At 46.2% G+C, this 12,055-nt stretch overlaps 1 protein-coding gene across 2 annotated transcripts in view; it reads left to right on the top strand.

Moving 5' to 3' along the window:
• Positions 1-12,055, top strand: part of LOC138526243 (arylsulfatase H-like) — a 642,213-nt gene that overhangs the window by 274,820 nt on the left and 355,338 nt on the right. For both annotated transcript variants that reach the window (XM_069636732.1, XM_069636733.1), the window contains exon 6: positions 878-1,014. In XM_069636732.1, the coding sequence (XP_069492833.1) occupies positions 878-1,014 (137 nt within the window). The remainder of the gene's footprint in view (positions 1-877; positions 1,015-12,055) is intronic.

Below are 12,055 nucleotides of genomic sequence, written 5' to 3'. Positions count from 1 at the left end.
GCCCCATTCCAAGGTGAGTGGGGCGGTAATTCCCCATTCACCATTTGCCCTTCCCCATTCCCATTTTTGCCCCATAGGGCATAATGGGGATGGGGAAGGCGCTAATTACGGCACCGTAAATTACGGTGCCGTAATTAGCACCAAGGTCGCTTAGCGCCTTGGACTTTAAAGCCTGCAAAAAGCAGGCGTTAAAGTGTAAATCAGGCGTTAAGCGTTAACGGCGCCAACGGCTGACTTGTAATGAGGGCCAATGTGTGTGCTGAAAGTATAATAACATATTGGGCCTCATTACGACCCAGGCGCTAATGGGTTAATGGTGCCGTAAAAGGCTGCGGCGCCGTTAACCTATTAGCGTCTAATTACGAGGTCCCTTTGCGGGACCCGACCTTAACGGCTGGTTTCACCAGTCTTTAAAGTAGGGACCCGCAAAGGGACCTTGGTGCTAAGTATGGTGCTGCAATTTGCCGCACCGTACTTAGCGCCGTCCCCATTCACATTGAGGCCTATGGGGCAAAAATGGGAATGGGGAAGGGCCTTGGCGGCATGGGGAATTACCGCCCCGTCAACCTCGGAATGGGGTGGTAATTCCCCATTCCGCCAGGGCGGACACCGGCATGGACCATGGTGCTAATAGCACCAGGGTCCTCCGCCTGGGTCGTAATGAGGCCCATTGTGTTTTCTTCTCTTCTTTCTTTTTTTTCTTTTTTCTTTTAAATGAGTATTACTTTTTTTCATTATTTGTGGGCATTGTCTACCTTTTAACGCTCTTGTTTTATTGTTTTTTATTGAGGATCATTTTGTAACATATGGCTAAAAAATGGTTGTACACTGTTAATGCAATAAATAAAGAAACATTTTTTTTTGTGTTGTTGTTTAGAAGCCGTGAAGGCCCTTTTCTCCTCGTTTTTTCCTTACTGCATGTCCACTCTCCACTTGTTGTTTCTGAAAAGTTTATTGGGAAGAGTAAACACGGAAAATATGGGGACTATGTAGAGGAGATGGACTGGATCGTTGGTAAGTAACCTTATCAGCAACACTTGTGTCAAAATATGACCACGGTTACCGTCTTGAATGGGAGGATAAGGATATCTGTTTAGCATCAGTACTTTGTTAAATCTTTTCCTATTACATCCAGTATTGTACATTTTTTGTACTGGGTTATTATTCACTACTTGCCACTACTAGCAATGCTATTTCAGGGAATGGCACGCCAGGCCTAGGTAAAGGCGAGCGCTCAAATCTCATATTTGAAGGAAGACCGCACCCAATTAAAATGTGTGTGTAAGAGACAGAGAGAACATTGGTGTTGAGGGTACAAGCTGAGATACTAACGCCCCCTGGAAGGTCTCTTAACGCAGGCAGCATTTCTGTTACCACCAGGGTCGTCTCAACATTGAGGTACATGTTGCCATTTGCACCCGCGAAAATCACACACTGCTGCTTAGAGCTCGTTTGAATTTAAAAAAAGAAAACAATACTTGGGTAGCCATGCCTGAAGCCACACTGTATTTCAAATGTCTGTTTTCCTTGTTCATGACCAAGACGTCCTCAACAAGGCAAAGGCACATAAGGACTATTCGCACAGATTCAGTGATCACCTTTTTATTTGATTTCATTCAAATAAGTCCTTGCAAGAGTGTGATCTTCGCAGGTGCTAGGGGTCCCTGTAGAAGCCAGCAAGGAGAGAAGGAGCCGGGCACGTGGCGCAGGCCGAGCTGCGCTCAGGCTGCCCTGAGTGTGGGCTTTATCATATCGGAGAGTACAGCCCGCATTCAGAGCTTTCTGATTGTTTATGTGTATGTGTTTGTAAAACACATGTCTGGAAGCCTTTTTATTTTTTAGTTAAGAAAATACATGTATTTATTTCTATGCGCAAAACATCTTAAAACTAATGCAAACCGGACAGCAGAATTCTGGACTCATTTTAGTTGTGATGGGAGAGCTGTCTCAAGGAGCGCATCCACGGCGGCGTGTGCAATCACTGCTTCCTCAAAGACATTTTTTCCATTCATTGCACTATGCACTGTACAGCCGATAGCCAAGCTTTCCTTGGTTTCTTGTGCTTTCCATGGCATCTTGCAGTGAAGGCCCTGGGGTCACCACCATGCATGCACCGTAGTCTTCTGTTCGTTTTTTGTTTAAATCTGTTTTTTGCACATTTTGCCAAGCTACAAATCATAGTTACGTCTTTCCACCTTCATCTCTTGGCCTCTTACACTAATTCCACTCAACATTTGCAACAAACCACTCACTTATCAACCACAGCTTGCTACACATTCACCACGAATGCCCTATGATATTGTGAAGTCTTCAAGAGAACCTCGAGGGCGTAGCCCCGCTTTCCTGCCAGTTAGACCCTCCACACACTAATGCTCGTCAACTCCATTTTCCAGCATTGAACCCCTTTCTTTCTAACTCAGTCTCAGCTCGGACTGAAATGTCACGGTCGTTCAAGGGGGCATGTCATCCGTAGGAAAAAAAACATCAACTGCACTAGTGCATTCCAGGCTGAAACATTGTCACCCCACCCTGCATCCCTCTAGACACCGCCCTATGGCATAGCACAGAATTGGACATAGACCATCAGGTCAAATGATTCCACCAGCATTCTATCTGTGGACCCTCAGGGGACTTCCATGTCATGGCAATAATAGGCTAAATGTAACATCTCTGTGACATGCCTACTCATTCGCAGATGAGGGAACACTCCCAATAGACTTGCCTCTGGTTTCCACTTAAATTTAGTTATTCCACCCCTTTTATCTGAGCGGATATCTTCAACCAGAATTGTATCGTCGTACCCTCCAGAACATATGCATCATGTCCGCTCTTTCGTTTGCACATCTTGGACAGCTAGTAGAAATTGAGCGGTGGAACTTTGCTACAATTGGGTGAATTAGAATCTGGTGTTCTTAGACACCCTCCTGGTGGACAGTAATGCATTTTCCCAGTCCTTTTCCAGAAGTTCTCTACCCCGTTCCTCCTCCCATTTGCAGTTCACCTTAAGTTCTCCTTTAAACGGTCTCGATATCATTCCCCTGTATAGTCTAGAAACCCTGTGACCTTCATCAGAGAGATCATAAAGTAACTACACAATAGCATCGTCCTCAAGGTTTTCCGGGAACCCGTGCCATCTGGCTGTGGCTTCCTTAATTAATCTCACATGGGTCAGGATTTGGCTCACATAAACCCCGCTTTCCTCCAACCGGTCTGAGAACTCCAATAGTGTGCCTTCCTGAAACAGAGCCCCCCACACGTAACTCTGTTTCTTCTCACTGGTGTCTAATAGTATGCAGATCTCTTTCACTTCTCCCATAGACCACGGCCAGGTCTACATTTGGGGAATAGAGTTCACCCACACCCAATAACGTCTGGGTTCCTGCCCATATTTTCTTGCTTAGCTGCAATATGTGCGGGCAGTTAGGGATTCTCTTGTCATCCAGCCACAGCACCTCTTTCAGTAGGTACGGTCTCACGTCCCTCCTAGTAGTGCTGTGTCTAACGTGGCATCATCCACGAGCCACCAGGCCACAAACTGCATCTTGACCGCTAGGTAGTACAATTCAAAATGCTGCTGCACATCGTGGCTATTGCAATCCTTTGCCTCCCTGTTCCCCATATGAATACATTCACCATGGTGTTCAGCTTATTAAAAAAGGCCTTGAGAATATCTAAAGGAATGTTTATGAAGTGATATAGCAAGCAGAGAAGCACCACCATCTTAGTTAGTCCTACCTGGCCCATCACTGACAAGGGCAACTTTCTCCACAGTTCCATTGATTTCTCTATTCCCCCAGTATTCTTCGTGCTTTGTTCATGCAAGGCCTGTGCTTCGTGGCGTATGTTCACCCGAAGATATCTAAATGTTTCTGTGGCGCATTTCTGCCCCAGGTCAGGTAGATTTGATTCTTCCTTGCTCACCAACCCTGCCAGGGGGAATATTCATGATTTACCTCAATTTACAGTTATCCCCGAGAGCACTGAGAAGTTATCCAGGACCTCTAATATGTACCGCAGGCATATATGGCATCTAATATATGGCATTTATCACGCACCTATACACAGTGTTTCAAGGAGTGATGAGGGAAGGGAGGGGGAACAGAGGGAAAACAGAGACAACGATCTTACTAGGCCAAGTGACATTGAGATCTTGCAAGTGCGGGGGAGGTGAAAAGGGGGAGGGGCAGTGCAGTACATAGGATAAAACAGTATTAAAATAAAAACAACAGGTTCCTGTCTGAGTTCTGAACATAGAGCAGCATGTCATCTGCATATAATGACACTACATGCTTTGTTCCATCCACCATCACCCACACCTCCCCAAATTATGATTATAAATACTCTGTCAGAGGTTCCAAGGCTAAGATAAAGTGCATGGGGGACAGAGGCCAACCTTGTTTCATACCTTTATGTATATCCCGTTCCCCTGATATGTGCTTCCCAATCCATACCCTTGCATTTGGTGCTGTGTATATCTACTTGGTCCACCCCGAAGCATTCCAGAGTAGCGTACAACCATCCCATTGGACCGAGTCAAACACTTTCATTGCGTCTAGGGAAACCACAGCACAGTGGTTACGCCAAAACGTCATCCTATTTGTCATTGAGTGTAATCTTCTCAAATTCCAGGTGGTGTTCCTGCCCAGGCCGTATCCTATCTGGTCCATGTGTATGAGGGTCCCAATTACTCGCTTTAACCTTTCCGCAAGCAGGGCTGTGAGAATTTTAGTCTTGATTGACCATGGGTAGCAGCCTTTCAGATTCACAGTTCTGACAGGATTTCCCCTGCTACAGTATTGGCACTATTACCAACTCCCTCATACTTAAGGGAATTATGCCCTGTTCGTAGACTCCCTCGATTGTCTCCAACAGCCTCTGGTTTATGTCAGCAATGTTTTCTAAATAAAATTCTGCAGGAAGGCTATCCCCCTGGGGTTTTCCCAGCAGGCAGTTCCTCCTCCGTTAGTGGGGCTCCCAGTATCTCTACCTGCTTTTGCTGCAATCTTGGTGGTTTAATATGTGACAGTGTCTCTGCAATTTCTCGTGTGTCCACTTCGGATACAGGGCTTCGTAAAATCTCTGAAATATGTTGCTAATCTCACATTGAGCCCACCATAATTCACCACATTCGTCTATCATTGAGCTAATCATTACACGTGGCTTTTCTGTGATGCATAGCCACACCAGCATCTTGCTGGATTTGTCCCCTTGGTCATGCCATCTTTCAGTGAACTTTGCATAATCATATCTACCCAGTCATTCCCAGTCTACTTTACAGCTCTGTTAAACTATCAAGAGTTCCTTCTCCTTTTTGCCATCCAATGTTGGTGAGTTTTCTAGCCATTCTAGCTGTGCCTCAGTTTTGGATAAACCCACCAGTAGTGATCTCCTAGATCCTCCTGCTTTAGCTATTGCTTCACCGCTCATCACTACCTTAAATGCGTCCCATAGAACATCCACCTCTCCAAAGCTACCTTTGTTTATAGTCAAGTATTCCTTAATTGCTATCTGCCATGTTTTCCCTAAATTCCGCCCTCCACTTCCATGTAGGTACCGGGAATACACCTATCGCCATCAGCAAGTAATGAATAATGGAGCGTGGTCTGAGTGTCCTACCCAGGTATGTAGTGTGAAGGTATGAAGCAACTCACCAGCCTTTTCTATCCCAGTATGTATATAAGTAATCTATACTTGTGTGTACCCTGTGCAGACTTGAGAAGTAGGAGGATGCCCTGCAGTCACCATTTAGCCAACTCCATACATCCACCAGTTCCAAATCCCAAATCTTCCAACAGATTCCCCAGCACTGTCGCTGGCAAGGCCCACCTCATATACCTCACATTCGACCTATCCAGTCTGGGGTTCAATGTGCAATTAAAGCACCCCTCCAAATCCACATGATCCCTCTGTAAGGCACTAGCCTACTATACAATGATTAGAAGAAGCCAGAGGCATCATGGTTAGGAGCATAGGTGTTGACAATGTACACTTACCTGCATTCTACATAGCCAAGCATAAAGACCATTCTGTCCTTTTCATCTTGTTTAACCTCCCGTAATTTGAATGGTACTGAGGGTACCACCCATATAAGGACCAGCCTTAGCGGATGTGGAGAACGTTGCTCCATATCCCGCCCCACCCCATTTAGCTACTATACTAGCATGTTTCACCGCCGTAAGGTGTGTTTCCTGTAACAGATATATCCCAACAGGTTTCCTGAACAGGTACACACTCCTCTGTTGCATTTAATAACGCTGTTCAGCCACCATAAATTCCATATAGACGACCGCGAGCGTGCTAGCCATCTAGACATCTTCAACCCTTGCCTCCCCATTGTCCTCGATATGCTACTGGCACAGCTTCCCAACAGTGGTATGAAACATAAAACCAGTATCATACCACATTTCCTAGCCCCCAATCAGATTTTGACAGTGTACTTTTTACTCTCATCCTCCCAGTTGTGTGTTTTTTACCCATTCACGCCTCCCATATCCTGCCCCCCACAGGTTTTGTGCCTCCAATAGAGTGTTCCCTTCCATTCCAGTACATCCAAACCATTGTGTGTTAGCAAGCAACTTCCCAACAATACCATAAAACCCAACCCTCACTACGTGGCCCAATAGTATCATGCTATTCGAGCCTTCCTTTCCTTCCTCCTACCCGAACCTGGGCAGCGGTTGGGCAATCCTGCTGGCCTAATCAGAACTCAACAATGAAGTGTTCCATCAGCAGGCCAGTGTTCTTTGCTCGAGCCCCTGACTTGGTGTTGCAATCTGTGTCCCGTGCAATCGGTATTCCTCCTGGCTCTGATCTCTGGGACCATACGTATTAGGAAGCTCTCTATCATCAATGGTTATTTTTCAATTTCACCATTTTATTGGTGTCCATCCACTGATTCACTTCCTCCGGGCATTCAAAGAAGTGAGATTTCCCGTTAGGAAGGACTTTCAGTTTGGCAGGGTAGAGATGCATGTATTTCAGTCCTTGCTGCCGGAGTATATCTTTCGTCGAACCAAACAGGCTCCTCCATTGCTGAACCTGAACAGCTTAATCTGGGTATATCACAAGTGTAGACAACGCTCGTATAAAACCTCCCCCTCTTGAGAATGCCAAAATCCACTCCCTATGTTTAAAATTCAAGATTTTCGCTATCGGTGGTCTCGGGGTGGTCCCGGAGGCGGCCTCTTAACCAGGGATCTGTGCGCCCTCTCTACTAGTAATCCCGGCGTTAGTGTCCCTCGGCCAACCTCTTGGAGCAGCATATTCTCCAAATAATTTGTAGGAGCCCTTCCTCTCTCTCTGGTAGCCCCAAAATCCTAATGTTGCTCCTCTGTGCTCTTCCTTCAGTGTGTTCCAATCTATTTTCCAGTGTCCTCGCTTTCACTTTCAAATCTTGCACCATTGCCCCAAAGTTCCTGGTGTCTTTCATTGTGTCCTCCATATTTTTCTCTGCTATTCCCACTCTCTCCGCCAGCGAATTACATCTTGCCTGAGCAGGCCCTCTTCCAGTATTTGATTATTTTCCTGGGAGGGGTCCAAGCTTTCTCAAATCGGGTGCCCTTCCTGGTTACTGAAGAAGTGGCTCTCCACTCTTTCTTGTGGACAAAGGCCTCAATTTGCGACTGTTTGGCCTTTCCCACTGTTCTCCTATCCGGCATTGGGACTGAGGCAGGCAGTGGTGCTTACTGTGCTTAACCCCTGTTGATAATATTCTCATAAAGTTTTCATCCCTGGACTCACCAAGACTGCTGTTCCGCCATGTGCAGATGTCCCCTGTGTGTGTGAGAGCTCTGCTGTAGGTCCCCGTACCTATGCTTGCGCTTCTCTCCTGCCCGCCTTCATGTGCGGATCTGACACGGTCTGCTTGTAGTAGTATATTAGGCTGGCGCACTCTGTACTTCTCCCAGCCACTTGCTCGCTTTCAGCTTACCCCACCGTTACTTGTGGCCCATAGAGTATTCTTTTCACACCTGGGTCTCCTACAGTAGGTCAAAGTACATGTCCCCTCATCCACACTCAGCCACTCCCTTCGCTGTGTTAGCCACATGCATCCGTCCTTCGGTCTCCCTGTCTTACCGGCAGTTAGCTCAGCCTCCTTGTGCCATCCGTGCATGCTCCGGCTGAGGGCCTGCCGTTGTCCGGGCTGATCAGCTTATGCGCCGCTGCAGCACTCTGCTCTCTCTTCTTCCTAGCTGCCTAGCTCCAGAGAGAGGCCCAAGTCGTGGCCAATATGGTTCTTTTCCCAGCACTGGTGCCTCTCAGTTTAATCCACTCTGAGCGCCATCTTGCATCCTTCGGTATAGAAGCTCAGTCTCGGTCCCCAGCGATTTCCTGCCCCTTCCTAAACTGCACTGATCACAGCAGTATGGGGTACCAGGGACCAATGAACTTTTTAAATCATGTATTACAGTATTTATGCGCACGAAAAGCTCATATTGTTGTAGTATCTGCCAGGAGTCCTTCAGTTGCACTTCCTCACTCCAAGGCTGCCAGCCACGCCCCACATGTCTGGAGGCCTTATGCCTTCCTAATAAAATCCTGCTGTCATCGTATCCTCCACACGGTTGCGGTATCAGTGTTTTTTCTGCAAAATTTACTATTTGTCATTGTGACGCTCTCTGGATAAACACGCAGCCATTACACTCATCTTTTGAATGCATATTTGCACTTTCCATTGGGGAGTGAAAATCGACTCTTAGCAGCTAGTGTGCTGTGTCCATGTGGAGAATTGAGGAGGCAGGCAGATTTTGCACACCCTTGCAAACTTGCACGTACATAGTATTGTACTCGTTACACACACCCTTGTTGTTTTTGTAGCCTGATTCTCTCCGATCATATGCTTGAGAGTTCTACCGTTTTGTTAACATTCCAAACTCATACAAATATGCATAGAACTAGTGCATGATGCTCGGAGTTGCAGTAGCTGAATGCTGCCTCCAGTTGCTCCTGATGCCTGTGTGCTTCTTGCAGCAATGAAGAGTGATGATGAAAGGTTTTGAATTGATGACACCCACGTGTAATGCATTAAGCAACACTACAAATGACTGATTTTCAGCCTGCTAAGCCATTACAGAAAGGGAAAACCATGGGAAAGTCAGGCTTGGTCCGACTCCAGAAGCCACGGTCCATCCAGCCCTTCAGCCCAAACTACTAAGTGCATAGTTTCTGTATGAGACTGCACACACGCACAGCCGCACATGTTTGGACTTCATTGAGCGCCCTCACTAAGGTCTAACTTGAGGCTCTGACCCTAGGAAGCTTGGGGCACACATATGGTCTTACCTGTCCCACTAAAGGTGACGTATTCAACAATGAAGAATCATGAAAGACATGTTTCTAATCAATTCATGCAGCTGCCAACACTTTGGACAACCATCCATATAATACATGTTCGGCTTACCGTGGTGTTACAAAAGGCAAAATACCATATACAAATCAGCCTTGGTCTTAACTCAAAAGGCAAACTCTAGCCAAAACTGCTGTGTCACATCCTTTCTGCATGTAAACGCAAGTCGCCAGAGGGATATTTTGGCGTCATTGAGCCAGTTAGGTTGGAACAAAAGGTACAGCGAACATGGGACCCCTATATGGGCATTACCATTTCACTTAGGGTGGCTTATGCAACATGAAGAGTTTTAGATGGAAGGTTTTGAATCAACTATGACTGTGGTCATTGCTCTTGCCAACCCTTCATTCTATTGTTATCCAGTACACTATGCCATTAGTGAAGAGGGGAAAACATTGAAATCAGGCTTGGTTCCGCCCCAATTGCTTACTTGCCTGCAGTCTCTGCACACGTTTAATCCTTTATTTTAACCACTTGACACAGTCAATATCTAATGGCTATATTTCTATTACTTCTTCAACATTTACACATATCATTTTAAATGATTTATGGCATTCTCGTTGTAATCTGGTTTATAGGTGCTTTCAGAAATGTTTGGGTCAGGTGGATATCTTATAAATAGTTGAGTACAAGTATGCTGGAAAGTATAGCTTCACAGAATGTTGTCAGAAGAGATTGGTGAGGTCAACTGTGAGGTGGTTGATATTGTCATTGGTGAAGACTTATGTATGTTTGAGATTTATGAATTAAGACCCCTATGGTGCTAGTTGCATCACCTCAAACTGCAAATGCCAGTAGGCTGGTTAAGAATTGGAGTCCCTTGTTGCAATTGTAGGATCCCTTTTGCATAATTCTTGACCATCTATTGGCCCGCAAGCCCTCAAGCTCAGACTATGGGATATGATGGATAAGTGGGGAAACAAGTCGTCAGGTACAACCTCCAACTACTGGGTTATTTTCACAGGACAGGTAAAATCCTGACTCCTTTTGGAGACCATAACAGGTTTCTCTCTTGAGAGGAGGCTGAAAGGGTGGTTAAAGAAGAGGGATTTCCCCCAAGTGTTGAATGGTGGGGGAGAGAGAGACATGTGTAGCTAGTGTTGGTGGAAAGGGAACATAATATCACCAGGTTCAAATGGCAAGGCATTGGGTTGTGTTGTGACGAATCCAGGAAATTCATCCTTTCTTGCCCTGGGATAGCCACCCCTTTTGAGACTTAGGTGAACCCGCAACACAAACCACTTCGTAGGGGTTTGGACAAGTGGGTGTTCACTGGGTGTGACTCCCCCGCCGCCTCAGGAGACAAAGACTCCCAAGTGAGAAAACATAATATTTCTCTTTAGACCAATGTCCCAAATGGTTGTTGCATACATATGAATTGAGAACTTTGTTACTGAAAAAGCAACCTTTAAATATGCTTGGCTTGGCTGCTGACCTTTCCTTGAAACTGGAATCCCAATACCAATGGAATGGTGTCCCTTATTGCAGGGAGAGAAATGAAAGGGACAAGACCCTTACCTGGAGTCAAGGAGCCAATGTGGAACGAGTAAATGCTGGGAAGGTGCTTGTCAGAGCGAGGCCACACAGCAGATGCCACCGCTGCAGTGCAGAGCTGATGCACCCTGGAGGCAGGACCATGATGCATACGTGGTGGGAAGAGAGCCTGAACAATGCTGCCAAACATAGGAGCATGCGGAGCCCGAAACCTCAGGACTCTAAAGGAACGAGACTGAGAAGCGACCGTCGTGGATGACCGGCGTCCCCGAACCGTGGCACTTAGAGGAAAGGGAAGGGAACTGAAGACTCCTGAAGCCCAGTACCACCGCAGATGGAGCAACTGCCTTCCCCAACGAAGGCCACCATGGCAAAGCAGACACACGGTTCTCAGTAAGGCAAGCGAGGAGGACGGATAAGCTCTGAAGTGCTCTGACAGAGAGACAGAACACTAAGAGAGCAGATCACATTTCCAATGGGCACAGTGGGCCTAAAGAAAGATTGAAACACACCAATATACCCCAGAAAAGGGAAAAGGGAAATCTATATCCAGAAGTGAGCTGCTAGAGGAACAGAAAGTAACCAAAACACCCAAAGAGGGTGTCCCAAAACTTAATACCCCAGGAGGGGTTACCAGAAGTGAGAAATAAACAGAAGCACCCAAGAGGGGTGTATTTGACTGAAAGATTTCTGAAGAAAGGAATACCAAGCAGAGTCATGAGCCTGGTCCGTACTGCGAATCAAAGCCACTCAGAGGGGGTGGAATGTCGACTTCTCCAAGTGGGACCACTAATAATTACCTATATGAAACAGAACTGCCCTGGAGCGTGAGTGAGAGACGGCACTTGCACAATTGAAAAACGTACAAATCCATAGTGCCACATTTAGCAAATTAACTTTTACGGTTAACCAAGACCTTGTGGCGGGGCAGATGACTTTTCCATTTTTGGGTGTGTTGAGAATTCAGAAACTTAACTTTAGAATTACCTGAGCAGATTAAGGCCTGAAAATCCGAGAAAACCACAGTAAGAAGAAACTTTTTCTGAGTTACCCAAGACATTGGGGAGGGACACGGGAGTCCTCCCTTTCATCTATTTTGAGAAGTAAGCAATTTGCTTTAGACTGCAAAAGGAGACCAAGGTCAGAAGTCCTGGTGGGTGCTGAAACCTCATGGAACTCGTTATAGTTATAAATGCCATGCGCGAGTAGAGGGCG

Source organism: Ambystoma mexicanum, chromosome 7p (assembly GCF_040938575.1).
Source record: "Ambystoma mexicanum isolate Mex_15411 chromosome 7p, UKY_AmexF1_1, whole genome shotgun sequence".
Lineage (NCBI taxonomy): Eukaryota > Metazoa > Chordata > Amphibia > Caudata > Ambystomatidae > Ambystoma > Ambystoma mexicanum.
Note: the sequence above shows the minus strand (reverse complement) of the source record. Positions and strands in the feature narration are given on the sequence as shown.